At 41.7% G+C, this 25,118-nt stretch overlaps 1 protein-coding gene across 6 annotated transcripts in view; it reads right to left on the bottom strand.

Annotated features, from left to right (window-relative positions):
- Positions 1 to 25,118, bottom strand: part of LOC140491963 (transcription factor RFX3-like) — a 271,083-nt gene that overhangs the window by 33,859 nt on the left and 212,106 nt on the right. For all 6 annotated transcript variants that reach the window (XM_072590501.1, XM_072590482.1, XM_072590521.1 and 3 more), the window contains 3 exons: positions 24,446 to 24,597; positions 14,170 to 14,267; positions 4,544 to 4,693 (listed from right to left, as the gene is read on the bottom strand). In XM_072590501.1, coding sequence (XP_072446602.1) covers positions 4,544 to 4,693; positions 14,170 to 14,267; positions 24,446 to 24,597 — 400 coding nt within the window. The remainder of the gene's footprint in view (positions 1 to 4,543; positions 4,694 to 14,169; positions 14,268 to 24,445; positions 24,598 to 25,118) is intronic.

Below are 25,118 nucleotides of genomic sequence, written 5' to 3'. Positions count from 1 at the left end.
GTAAAATTGGCTATATACATCAGTGATATTAAGAGCTTTGTTACAATGATAAAGGTTCAAAATTGCAGTTTATAATACTAAAAACAATGAATCTATAGAACAAAATAAGTATTCAGGAAGAATTTTTTTCAGAGAAAAATAAGAAAAAGATTTCCCATGTGTAGATTCTGATTACTTAGTAATATTTCATCAGAATTGAAGGTAATCTTTAAGTAGACTAAATACATTTGTCAAGAGTTTCTACTCATTTTCAAAGTTCAATTTCTGCATTTTGGTGAATGCAAACTCTTCCACGGAGCAGTGTAATGTGGCAGCGTTTTATGATGTTCAGAAAAGATAGGAAAAGAAGGGACAGGAGTGGCTGTATTGAACAAGGAGAACATTGCAACACTGAAGAGACAGACTGTCCCAGGAACAGAATCCATTTGACTAGAGCTAAACAACAAAACAAAAACTGATGCAACTAGAGTGTTCAGTATCATCCATAGGCCACCAAGTGAAAAAGGTGTAGAGAATAAAAATTTAAAGAAAACTAGAAAGACGCAAAATTACAGATTAGGTGGATTCAAGGCAGAGATTTTTTAACTCTTCTGAGTATACGCCTGGATGGTAGAAATGTAAAAGGTAGAAAGGGGCAGTAATTCCTAGAATCTGGTAGTGAAAAATTTCTACTAGAGTACAACTTCCAGTCCAACAAGAAATCAGAAAGTGAAGATTGCAGGTGCTGGAGAGTCAGAGTCGAAAAAGGTGGCACTGGAACATCACAGGAGGTCAGGCAGCATTCATGGAGCAGGAGAGTCGATGTTTCAGACATAAACCCTTCATCAAAAATGTGGAGGGAGAAGGGGAATGAGAGATAAATGGGGGGGCAGGGGCGAGGTGCCCAAACATCGACTCCTGCTCCTTTTCAACTCCAACAAGAAATGAGGTATTGTTGGATTGGATTTTTGAGAACGGGGTGAGTTGTGTGGATTAAATGTCAGCTGGAAACACTTAGGGAATAGTGACCATTGTATAATAAGGTTCGGCTGAGTCTGGAAAAGGAGTATGTATTGTCTAGAATATAATCATTATCTAGGTTAACTTGAGGTAAGACTGGAACTGGACCAGAGGTTGAAGATGCCCTCCAATGCATCTCATCCACATCCCGCACGATTGCCCTCAAACCCCACTCTTCCAACCGTAACAAGGACAGAACCCCCCCGCCCTCCACCCTCCCAATCTTCGCATAAACCGCATCATCCGCCGACATTTCCGCCACCTCTAAACGGACCCCACCACCAGGGGTATATTTTCCTCCCCACCCCTTTCCACTAAGACCATTCCCTCCGTGACTACCTGATGAGGTCCACACCCCCAACAGCCCACCCTTCCCTCCTAGCACCCGCCCCTGCCAGCGCCGGAATTGCAAAACCTGCACCCACACCTCCCCCCTCACCCTCAAAGGAGCCTTCCACATCCATCAAAGTTTCACCTGCACATCCACCAATATCATTTATTGTATCCGTTGCTCTCTATTTGGTCTCCTCTACACTGGGGAGACTGGACGTCTTCTCGCAGAGCACTTTAGGAAACATCTCCGGGACACCCGCACCAATCAATCCCACTGCCCCATGGCCCAATATTTCAACTCCCCCTCCCACTCTGCCAAGGACATGCAGATCCTGGGCCTCCTCCACCGCCGCTCCCTCACCACCCGAGGCCTGGAGGAAGAACGCCTCATTTCGCCTCGGAACACTTCAACCCCAGGGCATCAATGTGGACTTCAACAGTTTCCTCATTTCCCCTCCCCCCACCTTACCCCAGTTCCAACCTTCCAGCTCAGCACCATCTTCATGACCTGTCCCACCTGCCAATCTCCCTTCTCACCTATCCGCTCCACCCTCCCTCTCTGATCTATCACCTTCATCTCCACCCCCATCCACCTACTGTACTCTTTGCTACCTTCTCCCCACATCCACCCCCCTCCTATTTATCTCTCCACCCTGAAGGCTCCCTGCCTTCAGTCCTGATGAAGGGCTTTTGCCCAAAATGTCGATTTTCCTGCTCCTTGGATGCTGCCTGACCTGCTGTGCTTTTCCAGCACCGCTCTAATCTAGACTCTGGAACCTGAAGAGGCCAGGCAAAACAGTAACTGAGCAATGGGCTGTATTTGAAGAAGTGATATTTTGCATACAGTCAAGGTTTGCTCCAATGAGCTGGAGGATTAGAGCAGACAATTGCTGGATTGTGAAAGAAACCAAAATTCGGAAGAAGAAGAAAAAATACACTTGTGACAAATAACATGGATAATAGCCAAGAACACACTGAAAAATAAAAATGTGGTAAAAGGTGGAGCAGGACCAATTAAGTATCAAAGATATTATGCTTAGTCAAGACTCAAGTATTAAGTGAATATCATGCATTTGGCTCCATCAAAATAAAGATCAAACTGTCAAGAGTCATGGTGAAAGTTCTTTTGAAGGATTTAACATTGCTGAAGAGGGGTGTTCTGGATAGATTGTATTTAAAGTTGATAAAGACAGCACCACCAGGTGAGATTCATCGAAGAATTACTAACAGATGTGAGAGTAAAAACTGCCAGCCAATGGCCAAACAATTTTCTAGTTTTCCTTACATTCAATGCTCAGGACATAAGGATGCAATCAATGCCAATCACTGGAGGGCATGCCTCTAGAGAAGCCAGGCTCAGTTGCCCAGAAACTTATTAATCTGAATGGTCAATGTATGAAGCTGGTAAAACAGTCAGGAGGAAATGGCAGCCATTAAATGGGACAGTGATCCCTGGGCCCTTGGGAGAGAGGAGGGGAGTGAATATGAGACACCGCACAAAAGCATGGGAGTTGTATGAACTAGTTTGAAAAGGAGGATGAGCTAATGCGTGAAAAAAAGAGAGTTTGCAAGAGCGAGAGAGAGAACAAACTAGTGCAAGAATGAGGGAGTAAATGAGTGCACAGGAATGCGTGAGCAAGTCTGCAGGAAAGAGGAAATGAGCAAGTGTGCAGGAACGTGTTAGTGTGCAGGACCCAGTGAGCAGGAACGAGAGCGTGAGCACAATATGCAACAGCAAAAGGGAATGTAGGCTAGTGCAAGAGTGAGGTAGAGAGTTCAAAGGATTAGGTGAGTGAGAGTATGCAAGAGTGTGAGAGAGAGAAAAAATGAGCTGATACAAGAGTGAGAGAATATACGAGAGAGTGTGAGCGAGTATGTGACAAGTTAGCAAGTGTGTCATGAATGAATGAGTGAGCAAGACTGACAGTTAGCAGGTGCACAAACATGAAGGTGAGAATAAGAGTGAGAGAGTAAGTGCATGATTGCGCGTGTAAGTGAGTGCATGATACAGCGTAAGCAATTAGTTCATTTGCAGATGGTACAGGGAACTGGAATTGATGTGCATGACTCCCCATCTATTGTCACATACCAAATGGCAGCTAAGGGTGTGGAATCCTGTTTTGTTATGGTACAAATCAGAGGTGACATGCAGTGCCATAAAGCAATGCGTATAGAGGCAGTGGCACCCAACAGCCAGGGAAGTACATCTATCGGAATTTTTCTTTCCCCTCCTTTTTCCAGCAATTGTCCTGACTTTTGTCAGCTGTCTCTGTCTAACAGTTGTAGTTCAAAGAATTGGAGAGGGCTACACTCATACTGAGAGCAGGTGATTTGTGTCACCAGGCCTGAAGGTCAGCACAATGTTATGTGACATCAGTCCCTGTAAATTTTAACAACTTTAAGGAACACTAGGAATCACAATACATTTCTATAATTATAGCAAAAGCCAGTGTAAGCTGCAGCAACTGCTGGAAAATGGGATCAGGATAGATGGATGGTTGATGACTGCATGGATGCAATGAGCCGAAGTGCCTCTTTCCATGCTGTAAAAACTCTGTGATGGTGTCTATAAATAATGTTTATGGATATACTTCTTGATGCTGTATGTGTGTTTTGGAGATAGTGTTAGCTGAAGACTGAGCTCCAAGTGGCATTGCCGGTATTAAATCAGTGTGGCATGCTGACTGATGTTTCGATCTGCCTAGTCATGATTTGGAGATGCCGGTGTTGGACTAGGATGTACAAAGTTAAAAATCACACAACACCAGGGTATAGTCAAACAGGTTTAATTGGAAGCTGCTCTGAAAGCTAGTGTTTCCAAATAAACCTGTTGGACTATAACCTGGTGTTGTATGATTTTTAAATTAGATCTACCTAGCCTTCAAACTTCTGACAGACAGACATTCCACATGTGTTAACGTAACAGGCCTGAGTGGCACTGTGGGTTTGTGCAAACATCACTTTGGATCCAAACCAGTAACAAGATTGTGAAGAAACTAAGCTTTTCTGCCACGCTATTTTCATCAGAGTGCCTTATTCCACCATCTGACAGTAATCTGATTTTAAGTAACTCAAAAAGGATTTTAAAAAAAACAAAAGAAAACCATTTACCCGTTTCATTTGTGCAAAGCATGTTTGAATGACTTAATTTAAAAAAAAATAAAGTCAATTAGCTTTATTTGAAGTAATATTGTACAGTCCTGAAGCTTACCTGGACATTGGCGAAGTCTACACGATTGAGGTCACTGAGCATCTGGTTAATTTGAGATGTGTTTTGCAGCACAGCTCGAGCAGCTTGAGCTAAATGATTGAGGGACGTATATCTACGCAGTGTCTGAGCAAAGGCACTTACAGCTCCAACCTATCATGAAAAAGGTGCAAATATGATGAAAGTTACAGCAACTGGCTCTTGAAAGTATTATAGGGTTTTCTGTATCTTTGGATTGATGGTAGGAGATAGAGCTGGTTGAAAGGAGGGCTCAATGTTGGGAGTGAGAGAGGGTTGGGAGGAGGGTAGGTTAGTTTAGAGGGTGAATTAGTTGGATCGATCTATGGAGGGAGGTATAGAAGGTTAAGGAAGGATGAGGCATGAATGAGAGAATGTAGCATTTTAGAATTTTTCATGATCTCAGGCAGGTATAGGAATGAAAATCAGGGGCCTCTGCGGTTCTCCAGTTTCATCACCCCTGACCAAAGCACTGGCTCTCCCACTCCCAACCACCACCACCCAAGGCATCAGTTATTGGGGCCTTATGTATCCCTGGGTCCAAGACGCTGAGCTCAGGATATCCCTCAGCAATTTATAACCAATTACTTATATTTGAATTTAGTTACTGTTTTAATGTGGGATACACAACAGCCAATTGGCACACAGTAATATGATGTTATCATTGGATTTTTATATTCATCTGAGACTAGGTGACACCTTAGTTTACAGTCTCTCCAAATGTTGTCACCTCCAACAGTGCAGTACTCTCATAAGTATCAGTCTAGAATTTATTTTGTTCTCGTCTCTGGAACATAAATTGAAACCTACAACTTTCTGAATCAGGTGAAAATGCTCCCAACTGAACCATAGCTGACATAATACAATGCCATAATTTTATTGTAAATACAGATTAATACATATGTTTAATGTCAATTTTAGTGCATTACAATGTACATGTTAGGAAAGCTCAATCATAATCCTGAAGCTCCCTCATTTTACACAGCCACTTTGTGTTTGAAACAAAATCACAGGCTGTGACACCCAGTGAAAGCAGGGGCAGGATATTTCTTAGAACAGGTCAAAGCTGAAAATTCAAATAAGAGAATGAATGTCTAAAGACAGCAATTCCTTACTGTTAACCTTATTTGTTTATTGATTCAACATTATAATTCTGCTCTCCTACATGAAAGCAAACTTTTAGCATACAGATGGAGCAATTCACACATGACTTTACATCCATATTAATGCACTCAGCTTGGAAAATGAAAATGACGTGCAATAGGTCTGAAGCACAATTACTCAGACATGAAAGTGAGGAGTGAAGCTGTGAAATAAAATCTGACGAGCAACAACATCATCACTATAAACCCTATCATTCTAAGAAAATGAACAATGGGAATGAATAATACCTCAAAACATAAATATCATATTAGAACACAATCTGCATTTGAAAAAAAAGATCTACTCCAGATCATTCAATCAGGAAAGAAAATATCAAGAAATAAAAGTGCAGATGTCTTCTAACCAAAATCATGGTGCAACAAAAGATATTAAATAATGCCCCAGCTAGCATTTTCAGACTGACGTAAAAAGAATGCAATTATATAAGAAATAGGAGGAGTAGGCCTTGAGACAACCCTAGCATTCAGTAAGATGATGGCTAATCTTAGCTTAACTTTCCTGCCTACCTCCAGCCTACCTTTGACTCGCTTACCAATCAAAATCTGTTTACTTCTGCTTTAAATACATTGTTTACTGGGGAAGAGAATTACAAAGACTAACTGTGAACAAATCAATTTCTCTCCATTCCCATCTTAAATGGGAAAACCCCTATTGTGAAATTACTTACCTTATTTCTAGACTCTCTGAAGAAAGAAACCTCCTTTCAGCATTTACCATCAAGCCCCTTCAGAACCTTATATGGTTCAACAAAATATTCTTGTGAATGACAGTGAGTATAGACCCAAGCTTTCCACACAAGACAGCAGCCCTCCATCCTAGAAATCATCCAAATGAACCTTCTTATGAACTGCTTCCATTGAAAGTATGTCCCTCCTTAAGGTCACCAAAACTGTAAACAGCACTGTAGGTGTAGTCTCACAATTCCACACTCCATCTGCCTTGCAATACAGGCCAAATTTCCATTCGGTTTCATAATTTCTTGTTGATTAATATACAAGGACACACAGATTTGTCACTGCTTAATAGACAGATGCTCACTTAAGCTTTTCTCCTTGATATATATTTGTCTAAGTGTTTACTGTTTACTCTTTTTTTAACAAGAGTTTTCTCATTTCTCCCTCTTAATTACATTTTTCAGTCACCCTTTGTTAGTTCATAAAACATTCCCAACTTGTGGTCTATCACAAATCTCTGCAGCAATATATCTCTTTTCTGTCAATTTGAGACCATTTTCATCCCCTTTAGCAATAGATCCTTCTACTACAGACTATGTTCCTCAGTGGAACTCATCTTTGTAAGCGTTATGAAATATCACATGAAATGTCTGCCACCACTTCTCTACCATTTTTCCTTTTAACCTACTTCTGAGAATACTTTAGCCAACATGGTCTTCATTCCCTTGTTTCATTTACGTTTAGGGCACTAAACTTTAGTTATGGACCTACATTTCTAATTCTTGAACTAAATGTAAAATTCTATCATGCTATCCATGTACCTATCCTCGGTATAAAGAAAAAAAAAATGGGTGCTTAATCTAGGATAGAAGTTCGGCACAACATCGTGGGCCGAAGGGCCTGTTCTGTGCTGTATTGTTCTATGTTCTATGTTCTATCCTCACCCTTGCCTAGAAGATCTTAAGTATGAGGTTTTTAAGTTGTCCTGTCTACTTACACTTAGCAATAAACAGCCTGCTCCCTGGTAGATTCTGAAATGTCTTGTTCTAGAAACCACCCTTGATATATTCTGACTGCCATCCTCACTCTTCCAAATAATGCTGACTGTGACTTGCTGTTTTCTGTGCTTAAACCAATTATTCATGCAAGTTTTTAATGAGTGTAGAATCTGATCAGGCTCTGAATGATGTGGGCTATGACGAGATGTGTAGCATAAATGGGGAGAAATGTTCAGGAAGGCCCATCTGGACACTGAGATTACCTCAATGCATTTTGTTCAAATTTTCTAATCAACCTCTTCAAAGAGGTCATTACACAGGGCTGGAGCAGGTGAGACCAGGAGAAATTACCACTGTCACAAGACCATACAAAATAGAAACAGGAATAGTCCATTCGGCTCCTTGAGCCTGCTCCACCATTCGACAGGATTGGCTTATCTTGTATGCTTGTTTCAAGAGGTGTGGCAAGATTCTCACTAAGCAGTGGCAAGTTCCTAATTGACATTCATCATTACTTATTAATGGCACAACCCCAGCTCATGTTGTGAATTTACCAAACTTCCCATACAAACCAATACGATCTGGTGAACTTATCACACAAACCAATACAGTCAGGAATACCTGCCATTTTAATCAATACAGTCAGGAAAGTCTACCATTCAAACCAACAGGGTAAGGAAAACTCAATGTGGAAACCAGAGCGGTTTCTTGGCAGTTTCAACTCGCCACTTGTTCCAAAGGACTTCCACATTAATGGTACCAATATCTCTGGCACGATCACACACATGCCAGCCTCTATGAACTCTGATGGCACATATCTGATCTACATACAGGATTTTTTGTACCTCAATGCTGCAGCAGCAACTATTATTGTAATACTGCAACAAGGACACTGTGCACCCAGTGAGACATGCCCAGCCCGTGGACTTGACCAGGCTGCACCTTCGCACCCTTCATTCACTCTCTTAGCACACACTTAGTATGGGCCTACCTGGCTATTTGCTGTATCTCTGTCTTGCATTGCCTTTCCTTGTCTATTGCCCCCTCAGTCATAGGTATCAAGCTCATTTTACGATTAACTTGCCATCCTATTTAGTGCAGAGTCAAGAGGCTTGTCACCGTGGTCAGCAGACCTCAGTCCTGACTTTGGAGGTTTGTCTTCGCTCATGGGATCCTGACACAATAAGTCAATAAAGGCAGCCTGGCCCCTGCTTGGGTGGTCAGAGTTAGAATCCACTACTCGTAATGGGTGAGGAGCTGGATAATGTGTAGCAAGCACTTGTTTCGATTCTTCCTGCTGAATTGTAGGCTCTTTCCTCCTGGAATGGCAGGCTGACAGGTATTATGAAAGATGGAAATGGGTGACATAGCTATTACTGTTGGCGTGGCAGGGGAAGGAGGAGGCCATGTAGAGGGCATTCAGGGTTACTGGTGACATAGGTAGGGGTAGGTAAGGGAGAGTGCGTAAGATGTTGAAGGCAATACTGAGAGTGGTAGAGCATGAGCTTTGGTGGGAGGTGGGTACAATGGCAGATAGAGGGAGCACAAGGACTGAGGGGGAAATTGGTGAACTTACCCTGGTAGAATAGAGAAGGACTTTCTTTCTATAGTGCTGGTCATTATTCCAGATGGCTGGGACTGCTCTACCCAGGGTGGCGACCTCAGATTTTCCCTGCCTACAATGCCCCGGGCAAATGTCAAGAACTGTGCAGGGAAGCTGTAGATTTACAGTGCTTGTCTAGACTCATATCCTTTTAAATATGGTGTTGTGACAGGGATGCCAGTACATTCTGGGATCTCTGACGAGTGATGAGTTACTCCAAGATTGTTGAGAATGAGAACTTTGAGGAGCTGGGATACAGGCTTGAACAGATCAAGATTGATGAAGTTGATGTGCTGGAAATTTTAGCAAACATCAACATTTATAAGTCCCCAGGGCCAGACCAGATTTAGCCTTCGTTGCTCCGGGAAGTGAGAAAGGAGGTAGCTAAGCTGCTGGCGAAGATCTTTGCTTCCTCACTCTCTACGGGAGTCATACCAGAGGACTGGAGAGGGGCAAATGTTGTTTCTCTTTTCAAGAAGGGAATTAAGGAAATCCCTGGCAATTACAGACCAGTCAGTCTTATGTCTGTGGTCAGCAAGGTTTTGGAAAGAATTGTGAGGGATAGAATTTATGACTTTTTGGAAAAGCATAGAGTGATTAAAGGCAGTCAGCATGGCTTGGTAAGGGGCAGGTCATGCCTCACAAATCTTATTGAGTTCTTTGTGGAGGTGTCGAAAAAGTCGAGCAGTGGATGTGGTGTATGTGGACTTCAGCTAGGCATTTGATAAGGTTCCCCATAGTAGGCTCATTCATAAAGTTAGGAGGTATGGGATACAGGGAGATTTGGCTGTCTGGATTCGGAATTGGTTGTTTCACAGAAGGCAGAGAGTGGTTGTCGATGTATTCTGCTTGGAGGTCAGTGGTGAGTGGTGTCCCTTAGGGCTCAGTTCTTGGGCCTCTGGCCTTTGTCGTTTTTATAAATGACTTGGATGAGGAGGTTGAGAGGTGGGTTAGTAAATTTGCCAATGACACAAAGGTCGGAGTTACCATTGATAGTATCGAGGGCTATTGCAGGCTGCAGCTCAACATAGACAGGATGCAGAGCTGGGCTGCGAAAAGGCAGATGGGGTTCAATCTGGATAAATGTGAAGTGATGCATTTTGGAAGGTCAAACTCGAATGCTGAATATAGGAGAAAAGACAGGTTTCTTGGCAGTGTGGAGGAACAGAGGGATCTTGGTATTCAAATACATAGATCTCAAAGTTGCCACCCAAGTGGATAGGGTTGTTAAGAAAGCACATGGTGCTTTGGCTTTCATTAACAGGAGGATTGAGTTTAAGAGCAATGAGGTTTTGCTGCAGCTCTACAAAATCCTGGTGTGATCACACTTGGAATATTGTGTCCGGTTCTGGTTGCCCTACTGTAGGAAAGATATGGAGAGTTTGGAGAGGGTACAAACAAGATTTACCAGGATGCTGCCTGGACTGGAAGACTTGCCTTACGAGGAGAGGTTGACTAAGCTCGAACTTTTCTCTCTGGAGGGAAGAAGGAAGAGAGGTGTCCTGATCGAGATATACAAGGTAATGAAAGGCATGGATAGAGTCGATAGCCAAACACTTTTCCCAGGGCAGGATTGACTGGCACGAGGAGTCATAGCTTTAAGGTGTTGAGAGAAAGGTATAGAGGAGACGTTAGAGGTAGGTATTGACACAGAGTTGTGCATGCATGGAATGCGTTGCCAGCGGTGGTGGTGGAAGCAGCATCATTAGGGACAGTTAAGTGACTATTTCACATCGGTTTTCACTCAGGAATACGAGAATACTGTAGAGGAGAAGAATGAGATACAGGATATTAGACTAGAAAGGATTGAGGTTTGTAAGGAAGAGGTGTTATCAGTTCTAGAAGGAATGAAAGTAGACAACTACCCTGGGCCAGATGGGATTTTTCCAAGGATTCTCTGGGAAGCTAGGGAGGAGGTGTTATAGCCTTTGGCTTTGATCTTTGAGTCGTCATTATCTACAGGTTTAGTACCACAGGACTGCAGGGTTGTAAATGTTGTGCCCTTGTTCAAGAAGGGCGGTAGAGATGACCCAGGTAATTATGACCAGGTGAGCCTTATGTTTGTTGTAGGAAAAGTTTTGGAAAGGATTATATGAGATCAGATTTATAATCATCTAACAAGCAACAATTTGGTTTCAGACAGTCAACATGTTTTGTCAAAGGCAGATCATTTCTCACAAACCTCACTGAAGTTTTTGAGAAGGTGACCAAGCATGTGGATGAGAGTTGGGCAGTTGACGTGGTGTACATGGACTTCAGTAAAGCGTTTGAAAATGTTGCACATGGTAGGCTGTTGGAGAAAATGCAGAGGCATGGGATTGAGGGTGATTTAGCAATTTGGTTTAGAAACTGGCTTTCTATAAGAAGGCAACGAGTGGTCATTGATGAAAAATATTCAGCCTGGAGTCCGGTTACTAGTGGTATGCCATAAGGATCTGTTTTGGGACCACTGCTGTTTGTAATTTTTATAAATGACTTAGACGCAGGCATAGGTGCATGGATTAGTAAGTTTGCAGATGACACTAAAGTTGGTGGAGTAGTGGACAGTGTGGAAGAATGTTGCAGGTTGCAGGGGACATTGATAAACTGTAGAATTGGGCTGAGAGGTGGCAAATAGAGTTCAATGCAGATAAATGTGAGGTGATTCACTTTGGGAAGAATAACAGGAAGGCAGAATACTGAGTAAACAGAAAGATACTTGGTAGTGTGGATGTGCAGAGGGATCTTGGAGTCCATGTACATAGATCTTTGAAAGTTGACAGTTCTGGTCACCCCACTACAGGAAGAATGTGGAAGGATTGGAAAAAGTGCAGAGAAGCTGTACCAGGATGTTGCCTGGTCTGGAGGGAAGGTCTTATGAGGAAAAGCTGAGAGACTTGGGTCTGTTCTCATTGGAAAGGCGGCGGCTAAGAGGGGATTTGATAGACATATGGGATGATCAGAGGATTAGATAGGGTAGACAGTGAAACTCTTTTTTCCTAGGATGATGATATCAGCTTGTACGAGGGAGCAGAGCTACAAATTGAGGGGTGATAGATTTAAGACAGATAACGGGGGCAGGTTCTTTACTCAGAGTGGTAAGTTGTGGAAAGCCCTACCTGCCAATGTAATTAACTCGGCCACATTAGGGAGATTTAAATAATCTTTGGATAAGCACATGGATGAGGATGGGATAGTTTAGGGGGAATAGGCTTCGATTAGTTCACAGGTGGGCGCAACATCAAGGGCCAAAGGGCCTGTTCTGAGCTGTATTATTTTATGTTCTATGACTGCTGGACATGCACATGGACAGCAGTGAATTGAGGGGTGCATAGGTTAGATTATTTTATTTTAGATTAGGAATAATCCTCGGCATAACATCGTGAGCCGAAGGGCCAGTTCTGTGTTGTACTTTTCTACGTTCTATGTTCCATGATTGGCACATGGTAAGATGGGGTGGAAGTAAGATGTGTACTTGCCATAAGGGCTGAATACCAATTAATGGGTGAGTTTGCCAAGATGCAATGAGAAAACCCACTCTCCTGGCCATGAGAATCACTCCACCAGACTTGATGCAACTTGTCCTTAGCCTAAAAATCATACAATTTAGAGATGAGCCTCCCACTCTGAGTCTCAATTTAGTTTACCATCAGTTTTTTTTGTGGTGTTTTGGAAAAGGCTTCTTAAAATTCATATAATGAATATTTATTGTTTTCCATTCATCGATTTTCTCTTTTTCATCAAAACGTTTGGAGAACTGTAGCACTATTTGCCTATTACAAAGCTGTGCTGCCTCTCACTAATTCATTCAAAACTCCCCAAGCATCTTTTATTTTGTTCCCTGATTATTGGCCCCAAACTCTTATTGCACTGAATTTAAACGACAGCTACGACTGGGAATGTCTTCATACCCTTTACCAAAACAGGACATCACATTTGCCACTTTCCAATCTCTGACAAATCTTCAAAATATCATGGGAAGACTGGAAAAGCTCTCTCCAATCCCCACAACCAATTTTCTGTTCAGTACCTTTTGCAACTGCTCAGATACTGAAGCAATACATGTCCAAATGGAGCAAGATCTGGAAAAGATTCAGGCTTGTCTTGACAAGTGGCAAACAATATTTTTAACTCACAAGCATCTGGCATGACCATCTCCACGAAGATAGAATCAAATCAGCTCTCCTTAATACTTAATCCGATTACCATTGCTAAAACTCCACCATGAACATCCTGGGAGATTTCCTTAGGTTGAAACTTAACTGCATGAGTCATACAAATTCCATTTCAGTTTTCTTAACATCTAACTTGTTTAGGACATTTGGCAAGATCGGAGCTTAATAATGATGAAGCGAATTGGGCCGTTAGCAAGTAATAATCCTCCTTGATTGGCAACTCATCACCACCTGGTGAGAAACTCCTCATGCCTTTTGCCAAAAGCGTAAAAGGCAGCACAAGATGTTCCTGAAGTTGAGGCAGGCCTCCCCCAACTTTTTGTCTGGGTCAGCCACAAATCTTCCGTCTTTTTATACTCTATTGCTTTTTACTTCAATTGAGGCCAGAGTTAGATGGCACAGGTTATGGATGAGAGGGGAAAAATTTGACAGAGACCGAAGGAACAATTTTTTTCATGCAGCGTGTGGTGCGTGTATGCAATGAGCTGCCAGAGGAAGTGGTGGAGGCTGGTACAATTGCAACATTTAAAAGGCATCTGGATGGGTATATGAGTAGGAAGGGTTTAAGAGGGATATAGGCCAAATGCTGGCAAATGGGATTAGATTAATTTAGGATACCTGCGGTATGGACGAGTTGAACCGAAGGGTCTGTTTCCGTGCTGTACATCTCCATGACACTTAATAGTCTGAGTGGAATCTAATTCCTCAAACTCTATCAGTAAAATAGTATTCCTAATTCTACTCATGTTGTTGCTTCCTGTGTGGAATATTAAAATTGGATCCTCCCATTCCCATTTCAGATTCACCTTAAGGAGATGAACTCAATCTGGCAGTCTACAAGAATTTTAGAACTCCTGTTTGATGAGCTAAGATCAACTATTCAGTATTTATCAATATAGGATACTTAAGCAATATACCTGAATAGTGCTTCATACGTTGTTGAAGAGCCTTAATGCTTCTATTTCAAACAATCAGGATTGCAATACAATTTAGTTTATAACAATTCCATTTGACTCACCTTGGTGCGAACCATTTGCTGTGGAATATTGTTCATGGCATTTGTCAGCCATCCTTCGAGGCTTTTTGCAAAATTGCGAACGGCTTGGGTCAAGGCACCTAACGATGGCAGAAAGGAATAAAAACAGATGAATACAAATCAATAAGAAATTTATACTTCCTCATGTGAAGTCTACAATTCAATGCCTATTTTTCAGGTTTAACAACTGAAGAATTTGTAATTCAGCTGGTGAAATGTTAAGAACTGGCCAGTGCCAAGGGCTAGCTATCAGCCTTTCACATCAGCTACTTATGTAGCCCAGATGGAATTAAGTTTCTCAATTTGTTGGTATACAAATTGAGTTTGGGCAGCTCAATCCACTTCCTATTGGACATGAATCTACAGGAAAAATAGTTTTCCTTACTTGGCATTAACTGAAAAAGTTAATATGGGTGATTGGCAAGTGAAATATATATCACAAAAAGGCACACTGCTGCATTAAATGTCTCTCTTTTCTAGCCAAGGCTTAATATTCAAACAGAGTTGCACAGACTTTGCTGGTTATGCTATATATGACTTGTGAATGTTAAATATTGCCATTAGATGCTGAAATGGAAAGTTTTCTATTCCCCTCCAACACCATCCTGTACAACAAAAGTACTTGCTTGTTTTTGTCTAACAGCATACTTATATCCAGCATTTCTTAACAATATTAATTTTGAATCCCTTCGTATTACTCCAGGTGATTTGAACCACTACAACAACACTGGATTAGGTCATATTTGTACAAGAGTGTGAAAATATTGCAAGGCTCAGTGCCCACCTACAACCTGTCAAAACATTTCAAGTTTCATGAAAATGGTCTCACTGGTAACAGTAATTTGTCTGAACAATGATCTTTACACAAATATTTTTACATCCAATAAAATCATTAATCAAGTAATTTTTATCAGTAGGGAATAGAAGCAATAATTGTCAAATTGCTGCTTACTGTCCAGAAGAGTATGTTGGTACAATCTAATTTGTAACAGAACAACTTCATTCATGATTAGATTGATGATAGCTATATTAATGTTTCCAATATATTTCTACCTTCTATGTAAGAAGCAACTCCACTTCTCCTGTAGATCCATCTCATCTACAAGTAGCATAAAATAAACGGTCCATCCTGTTCTGACTGCACTGTGCTCAAATAACTGGATTCACCTAACCTATGGCTTCCTTTGCTGAAAAATGTGTTGCTGGAAATGCGCAGCAGGTCAGGCAGCATCCAAGGAGCACGAGAATCGACGTTTCGGGCATAAGCCCTTCTTCAGGAAGTGAGGAACGAGCTCATTCCTGAAGAAGGGCTTATGCCCGAAACATCGATTCTCCTGCTCCTTGGATGCTGCCTGACCTGCTGCGCTTTTCCGGCAACACATTTTTCAGCTCTGATCTCCAGCATCTGCAGTCCTCACTTTCTCCGATGACTTCCTTTGGTTGTATTCCAAATAGGGAGAACACCAAACAAATTGCACTTACACCAGAAAAACAAAACAGAACACCTTTGAAATCTGAGGGAAAAATGTGCACCAAGTGGGAAGAAAAAGACAATATGAAATGGAATTCAGGGGCAGGGGACTGAAAGCAGAGTGGAAGAATAACACAGAAACAAAGACAATCACCTCAAAAGATTTTGGTTTTGAAAGCAGGGCTACATTAAGAAGGGTTTTTGAGAAACAAAGGATAAAGATATACTGGCGGTCAATGCAGAGGCAAACAGGAGTTTATCTATGTATTCTCCCTGTATTTCATGTGATCTACCTTGGCTAATCAGTCTATCATGAGGAACCTTGTCGAACACCTTACTGAAGTCCACATAGATCACATCTACCGCTCTGCCCTCATCAATCCTCTTCGTTGCTTCTTCAAAAAACTCAACCAAGTTTGTGAGACATGATTTCCCATGCACAAAGCCACGTTGACTATCCCTAATCAGTCCCTGTCTTTCCAAATGCATGTAAATCCTGTCCCTCAGGATTCCCTCCAACAACTTGCCCACCACCGATGTCAGGCTCACCGGTCTATAGTTCTCGGCTTTTCCTTATCAACTTTCTAAAACAGTGGCACCATGTTAGACAACCTTCAGTCTTCTGGCACCTCACCTGTGAACATTGATGATACAAATATCTCAGCAAGAGGCTCAGCAATCACTTCCCTAGCTTCCCACACAGGTTAGGGTACACCTGATCAGGTCCTGGTGATTTATCCACTTATATGCGTTTTAAGACATCCACCACCTCCTGCTCTGTAATAATGACATTTTTCAAGATGTCACCATCTACTTTTCCACATTCTGTATCTTCCAAGTCCTTCTCCACAGTAAATACTGATGCAAAATACTCATTTAGTCTCTCTCCATCTCCTGTGACTCCACACATAGGCTACCTTGCTGATCTTTGAGGGGCCATGTTATCTCCCTCGTTACCCTTTTGTCCTTCATGTATTTGTAAAAACTCTTTGGATTCTTCTAAACTCTATTTGCCAAAGCTACCTCATGTCCCCTTTTTGCCCTCCTGATTTCTCTCTTAAGTATTCTCCTACTCCTTTATACTCTTCTAAGGATTCACTCGATCTACCCTGTCTATACCTGACATATGCTTCCTTCTTTTTCTTAACCAAACCCTCAATTTCTTTAGTCATCCAGCATTCCCTACACCTACCAGCCTTGCCTTTCACCCTAACAGGAATATATTGTCTCTGGACTCTCGTTATCTCATTTTTGAAGGCTTTCCATTTTCCAGCTGTCCCTTTATCTGTGAACAACTGCCCCCAGTCAACTTTTGAAAGTTCTTGCCTAATACCATCAGAATTGGCCTTCCTCCAATTTAGAACTTCAACTTTTAGATCCGGTCGATCCTTTTCCATCATTACTTTATAATTAATAGAATTATAGTCACTGGCCCCAAAGTGCTCCCCCACTGATACCTCAGTTACCTGCCCTGCCTTATTTCACAAGAGTAGGTCAAGCTTTGCATTCTCTCTAGTAGGTACACCCACACAGTGAATGCAAAAAAAAATTCTTGCATACGCTTAACAAACTACTTTCCATCTAAACACTTAACACTATGGCACTCCCATAGTTGGAAAGTTAAAATCCCCTGCCATAGCCACTCTATTATTCTTACAGGTAGCTGTGATCTCCTTACAAATTAGTTTCTTAATTTTCTGCTGACTACTAAAGTTGGGGGGGGTATCCGTAATATAATCCCAATGAGGTGATCATCCCTTTCCTATTTCTCAGTTCCACCCAAATAAATTCCCTGGATGTATTCCCAGGAATATCCTACCTAAATACAGCAGTAATACAATCCGTTATGAAAAGTGCCACTCGGTCTTCCCTCTTGCCCTCCCCTTTCTATCTTTTCTATAGCATTTGTATCCTGGAACATTAAGCTGCCAGTCCTGTCCATCCCTGAGTTGTTTCGTTGTAATTGCTATGATATACCAATCACATGATCCTAACCATGCCCTGAGTTAATCTACCTTCCCTGTTAGGCCTCTTGCATTGAAATAAATGCAGTTTAATTTATCAGTTCTACCTTGTTCTCTGCTTTGTTCCTGCCTGCCCTGTTTGACTTGCTTCTTTTCCCAATTGTACCAGTCTCAGATTGATCTCTTTCCTCCCTATTTCTCTGGATCTCAAATCCCCACCTTAGGGCGGCACGGTGGCTCAGTGGTTAGCACTGTTGCCTCACAGTGCCAGGGACACGGGTTTGATTCCAGCCTTGGGTGACAGACTGTTTGCACATTCTCCCCGTGTCTGCGTGGGTTTCCTCTGGGTGTTCTGGTTTCCTCCCACAACCTAAAGATGTGCACACTAGGTGAATTGGCTAGGTGCTAGGTGCATTAGTCAGGGGTAAATATAGGGTGGGGAATGGGTCTGGGTGGGTTACCCTTCGGAGGGTTGGTGTGGAGTTGTTGGGCCAAATGGCCTGTTTCCACACTGTAGGTAATCTAATTTTACTAGTTTAAATCCTGTGGAGTGTTGCTGAACGAAGAGGCCTTGGAGTTCAGGTTCATAGTTCCTTGAAAGTGGAATCGCAGGTAGGTAGGATACTGAAGAAGGCATTTGGTATGCTTTCCTTTTTTGGACACAGCATTGAGTATTGGAGTTGGGAGGTAATGTTGTGGCTGTACAGGACATTGGTTAGGCCACTGTTGGGATATTGCGTGCAATTCTGGACTCACTCCTATCGGAAGGATGTTGTAAAACTTGAGAGGGTTCAGAAAAGACTTACAAGGATGTTGCCAGGGTTGGAGGATTTGAGCTACAGGAAGAGGCTGAATAGACTGGGCTGTTTTCCCTGGAGCGTCAGAAGCTGAGAGGTGAACTTATAGAGGATGAGGGGCATGGATAGGATAAATAAACAAGGTCTTTTCCTTGGAATGGGAGGGTCCAGATTTGTAGGGTATAGAATGGGATGATAGGAGAAAGTGAGGACTGCAGATGTTGGAGATCAGAATCGAGACATGTAGTACTGGAAAAGCATAGCTGGTCAGGCTGCATCCGAGGAGCAGCAGAGTCAACGTTTTGAGCATAATCTCTTCATCAGGAATGGGGGTGAGGGGGGGAAAAGGGGCTGAGAGATAAATGGGAGGGGGACGGGGCTGGGGGAAGGTAACTGGGAATGCGATAGGTAGATAAAGGTGGGGGGTGAAGGGGATAGGTCGGAGCAGAGGGTGGAGCAGATAGGTGGGAAGGGAGATGGACAGGTAGGACAGTCCAAGAGGGTAATGCTGAGTAAGAGGATTTGGGATAAGGTCGGGAGAGGGGAGATGAGGAAACTGGTGAAATCGACATTGCGCCCGTGTGGTTGGAGGATCCCAAGGCAGAAGACAAGGCGTTCTTCCTCCAGGCGTCGGGTGGCTAGGGTTTGGTGGTGGCGGAGGCCGAGGATTTGCATGTCCTTGGTGGAGTGGGAGGGGGAGTTGAAGTGTTGACTACAGGCGGTAGGTTTGATTGGCATGTTTGTCCCAGAGATGTTCTCTGAAACGTTCCGCAAGTTGGTGTCCTTTCTCCCCAATGTAGAGGAGACCACATCGAGAGCAACGGACACAGTAGATGACGTATGTCAGATGTGGAAGGATGCTTTGGGGACTTGGCTCGAGGTGAAGGGTGGATGCAGATTTCTGCTCTTATTGCGGTGGCAAGGGAAGGTGCTGGGAATGGAGGGTGGGTTGGTGCAGGGCATGGACCTAACAAGGGAGTCACTGAGGGAATGGTCTCTATGAAATGGAGATAGGGATGGGGAGGGAAATATATCCCTGGTGGTGGGGTCTGTTTGTAGGTGGCAGAAGATGATGATGCGTTGCATCCAGAGATTGGTGGGGTGGAAGGTGAGGACCGGTGGGGGGGGGGGGGGGGGGGGGGGGGGGGGATGTCTGTCCTGCTCTGTCCCCCACCTTCATCTACCTATTGCATTTCCCCAAGACTCAACAGTAAAGTCCAACAAAATATTTTGAAAGCATATACAGGACTAAAATTTGTTCTTCTGAAGGCAAAACTCAAAATTCACTAATGTTTAACATTTTCTTCCATCCTAGCAAACAATTTATTATCTAATGAGACAGACAGCTAGTTTATGAGCAACTAACTTGCAATTTTTGTTAACAATACTATATATATAGCTGAAGGTGGCCATAAAAAATAACACCTATACACTGAGAATTTTATTACTGAACATGCACGTTACTTAAAAATCTGCTCAATTATTTTATGACCAGCTATAACTGATGCTTTTACAAAATTGTTTTCCTTCATATACCCTGATGGACAAAGATGTATCTTGGACATTGGGACAGAATGATTTTCTGACTTTCAGTTTAATGATTAGTAAATCATGGACACATAGACCTGAATTTCCAATTAAAACCATAGCCTTAAATTTGGCTTTGCAAAAGTAAACATACAAATTTCAGATTTTTGCATTAAGTCCAGCATTACAATTAAGCAGACCTCAATTTGTCCACAATCAAAACTTTGTTAATTGGTAGACTGGCCCTGAAACATAAAGAACCACTGCTTTGTACCAGTTACTGAACATCATATATATTATCTTTTCTTCAGGGAAGGTAGATAGAAAAACACTGTATTGAAACAAGACATAATTTCAAAGTAGTTTATTTCACATAAAACCCATTCCCACACTTGATATTTCCAGATGTCACTATTGTACAACACTCATAGCTGGTCTCCCAAACTCCATCTTCTGTAACCTTGAGGCTTAAATACTTTTGTCCATGTCCTAATTTGCACCAAATCCACTTCACCTTGTGTGCCCATGCTCTCAGACCTGCACTGGCAACCGATTATGCAACCGTTCAACTTTAAAATTCTTATCTTCCCTTTTAAATTCTTCCATAGCGTGACCAATCCCTACCTCTCAGTACTGGCACTGACTGCCTTTGCAGGTGGGATTTTCTGTGAGTAACTTTGACAGCATTTACTTTTCAGCTTCCTTATGGTAAGTGGTGGGATGTGACCCTGGAATGGGTATTAATTGCATATATAAAGGCTTCAATGGTAGCACGTGGGAAGAGCAGGGACCTTTCTGTCATGGGTTAAATGGAGAAGAGGTGGGAAGGCAACTGAATTTCCACACATCATACTCTCACCTGCTTGAATCCTTCCATGTTGGCAAATTCACCAAAGACAAGACCTATGCAACATTCAGACTTGTGCCGCTAAGGAGAAAACAACAGTCATGCCACACGGATGCTAGGCAACAAACATTTTAAATCAAAGGGAATTTAACTACCTCTGCTTGACACTGAATGGCATCGCCATCACTGAATTTTTCTAATATCAAGATGGGGTTACCATTGGCCAACAATTGAACTGGACTAGCTATATAGATGTGGCTACAAAAGTACGTCAGGGGTGACTAACTCACCTCCTGACTGCTCAGTGCCTGTCCACCGACTACAAGGCACATGTCAGGAGTACAATGGAATACTCTCCATATGTGTGGATGAGCACAGGTCCAACAACACTCAAGAAGTTTGACATCATCCAGGATAAAGCAGCTTCCTTATTTGGCATCTCCATTGCCAACTTAAGCATACCACCAAAGCACTGTGACAGTAGTGTGTACCATCTACAAGATGCACTGAAACGCATCAAGGCTCCTTTGACTGCATCTTCCAGAACTGTGACCACTAGAGGGACAAGGACAGCAGATGTATGGGAACATCATCACCTGCACATTCTCTTCCAAACCACACAGCATCCTGACATGGAACTGGATCACAACTCCTTTACTGTCACTGGGTCAACATCTGGAATTCCTTTCCTTACAGCCCCAGCCTGAGATATCCAGATCCCATGAACAAATTAAATAAAGCAAAGAAATGTAACTGAGGAGTTGATTGGACTAAATAGTGACAAATCCCCTGGAGATAGTGGATGCATTACTGAAGATCTTTCAATATTATTTCAATTATAGATGTGTTCTAAAGAATTGGAGGATAGTAAACAGAATACCACACTTTAGACCAACGAGCGTCAATGTGGAAATTGTGGTTGTTAACTTAATATCATTTATAAGTATACTACTAGAACCCTAAATTAGGCATGTGGAAACATGAGACTTAGAAAAATCAGAATGATTAATTGCAGCTACCATGGATTTATGAAAGGGGAATTGTGTTTAATAATGTTGGAATTTTATGAGAATGCAACCAGTCGGATAAATAAGGGGCAATCTGTGGTTGCAGCTTTTGTGGATTTTCGAAAGATATTCAAAACAGTGTCTTGAGAAGAGGTTAATTCACTGCTTGATATTCACTTTAATATGCCTATTGATAATAATGATTGAGGGTTAAATAATCAACTGAAAACAGTAGCAATCAATAAACAGTATATTTTGAGATGGCAGGCTGTAACTTAGTAAGGAACGGAAAGAATCAGTACATATGTATCAGCCATTTACAATCCATATTAATTTGATTCAGAAAGCAACAATAGATTAAGGTAATTGGTATAAAGTTAGTTGATAATACAAAGTTAAGTGGGAAAAATAAATGGTTTTAAAAGATTTTCAAGCCCAAATCAAGTCAGGTCATCTCCAAACAAACCCCAATGATCTGTGCAGTTAAATGCATTTTAAGATGTGCTTCCAATGATTATTTAGGTCTATACTATCGAACAAGTCAAACCCTGTATTAGTGCCTGTAATTTATGTAAGTAAAACAACATTGGGATCCAGATTTGAACGCCATAATGAAGATTCGACCCCCTTCAGCCAGATGCCTAGCCTGTCCCTCTGAATACACCAAATAAAATGATGGCAAATGGAATGGGAGCAACAACAAGGCACCAAGTTTAAATCATGAATTTTGGGGAGGTTCTGCCTCACTCCCATTGGAGACAATCCCTTAGAATCAGGGACAACAAATCTAAATCATCATTCACAAAGAATTGAATAACACCTTAGAGTAATTATAACAGTATAAAAGTCAAATTAGAGAAGCAGTTCACAACAGAAATGAAAAACTGCAAATCTTATTTCCTGTGGCAAACAAAAAACACCTTAGATTGATTCAATTATTATTGTTAATTATTTGCACACATTTGTCTGTTTAACCATGTTTTACAAAAACACAACATTTCAAAATAATTTTTGGTCCACCTTTCTGTTCCTGATACTGTTTCATGCTAATGAAAGAGACTAGGCAAGTATTAACAGGGCTCTGTGATTGTCACTATTTAATGGACAGCATTAAGTGCAACAAAGAACACCCTGGGGAAATGCATTCCTTTCACTTGGTGCCCTTTCTGAACTAATTGGAATTTCACTGAAGAGCATTATAACTGTGAATACATGTCATATTAAACTGACTGATAACAAATGCATATCTACTGTAAGGCAGAATCATATGACAGAACAGAAAAATTAATATGCGATTGAAATATAAAAATAATGCATGTTGGTCCAGCGTTAATCCAATAAATCTAAGGATTTGTAGACTCACATTTTCAATGAAAGCAGAATAGCAGATTAAGATAAAGATGCGGAAAACAATTTCTAAGTTATTTCTATTTGAAAATGAAATCAGGAGGTTGTGTGCTACCCTCAACGGTTATATTGCCAAGATAATTTAAGAGACAGAAATTTCAGAAGAAGTCATTCCGGATAATTCTGTGCACAAATAAGCTCATCTTATAAATGAAAGCGACACAATATCATTAGCACGGAGCTGAGTATGGGGAGGGAGTGGCCAGTGTAAAAAGTCAGGCATAAACCCATTTCTATTCAGCCTTTGGTCCTTAATTAACTCAAAGCTCAAATTTCACCCCAGCTGTAAAGAAAGTCCTGTATACAAAAGTTCCACCAATGAATCTCAACTCAGAAGCATCATGGAAAGCTGTGGCTGACAGTGCAGCCAGTCCCAAAGAAGGTGTGGTGATATGTTGGAAGACTTTAAGTCTAGGGTCTCTCCAAGCTGGCAAGTCCTGATTGGCTTGGTGGGGCCAGGGGAGAGTTGAAGGTTTATTGAGGATGCAGGGGGATTTTGATCGGGCTGTCACTGAACACACGAGCACCAAAGTAGTTATACACGAGCTGTCAGGCTGCACATTCAGACTGACCCCCCTCTTATTGTGGCTTAAATACAGTGGCATAGGAGGATGCCCTTAATGGCCTAAATTGTCTTACAGCTGGACAGAATTCCTAATGTCATGCCCACTGCTGGTAAAATTGGGGTGGGCTTGGCACAAAGCACTGGGAGCAACATGGCAAATTTCCCAATTTTACATGCTCCTTGCCTGCTTGCATTCTCCTAGGGTAACTCCAAAATGTAATGTCAGTTTGCACAGATGACATAAGTTGATCTTTTGAAGTTTCAAAAAATCTTTCTCAAAACAGGGGTCAACTTAAACATCAAGTATAAAAGTGAAACGGCTTACATATTTGTGGGTGGTCACCAGCTTTGTCATCCTCCATGTGAGGACTGCTCTTCTTGAGAATGTCATATCATTTTGCAACATAGCCCATATTGCCTGCTTTTTTGCATGAAAACAATTATCTGCTGGCACTAAGTAACACCCAATTGTGGGATAACAAATTGAGGCATGAAGCTGAAAAGGGGTGCTCAAACGGATGCTGAACACATTTAAAACATGACTATTGAGGGTGAAGAATAGGTTTGTCTTTAACACCTAGTTGACTTATATGCTGCGATCTGGGTTTTTTTTTGCTTTTTAGGACTAAAATTTTCAAATTGAGAAAAGCAACCAACTTCCAGCAGTACTTACTAGGAATAGGTCTAAGGACGTCTGGAATAAGGATTTCCACCAAAGCCTGGTACATTATATGATCGCAGGTACACATCCACTTGAGGACGGAGTCATTCTTGCACAGAGCAGTGAGCTTTGCCTTCGGGAGTCTACCTTCTATCTCATTCTCACTGCAGAAGGACAGATGTAGAATCAAATCAATGATTATTCAAATACCAGTGAAGAGTGATAGATTTTTGTTTGAAATTAAATGGTGAATTTTTATACCCTCACCAGGTCCAATTTAGCAAGTGCCAACATGAAAAATGACTGATTCCCCAAGTATTGTGAAATTTGAGACAAAAGGTGATATTTTAATATTCCATAGCATGCAGGCAGCAGGTTAAAAGAGCAAAAAACTGTGTATCGGTTGGGAAATTGGAAGGAACCCTGTCCTTGTGATATTTTCCCAGATGACCACTCCTGGCACTTTCTGGTATTCAAGTATTCAAATTCTGGGATTTAACTGGGAGGCAATGGCCTAGTGGTATTATTGCTGGACTGTTAATTCAGAAACTCAGGAAAAATCCCAGGGATCCAGATTCGAATCCTGCTGCAGTAGTAGATGGAATTTGAATTCAATTTTTACAAGAAATTGATTTAACAAATTAAGAGTCTAATGACCACCACAAATCATTATCAATTGTTGGGA

The sequence above is a fragment of the Chiloscyllium punctatum genome, chromosome 2 (assembly GCF_047496795.1).
Source record: "Chiloscyllium punctatum isolate Juve2018m chromosome 2, sChiPun1.3, whole genome shotgun sequence".
Classification (NCBI taxonomy): Eukaryota; Metazoa; Chordata; class Chondrichthyes; order Orectolobiformes; family Hemiscylliidae; genus Chiloscyllium; species Chiloscyllium punctatum.
The sequence above is the reverse complement of the archived record's forward strand: the minus strand, read 5'-3'. Positions and strand labels throughout refer to the sequence as shown.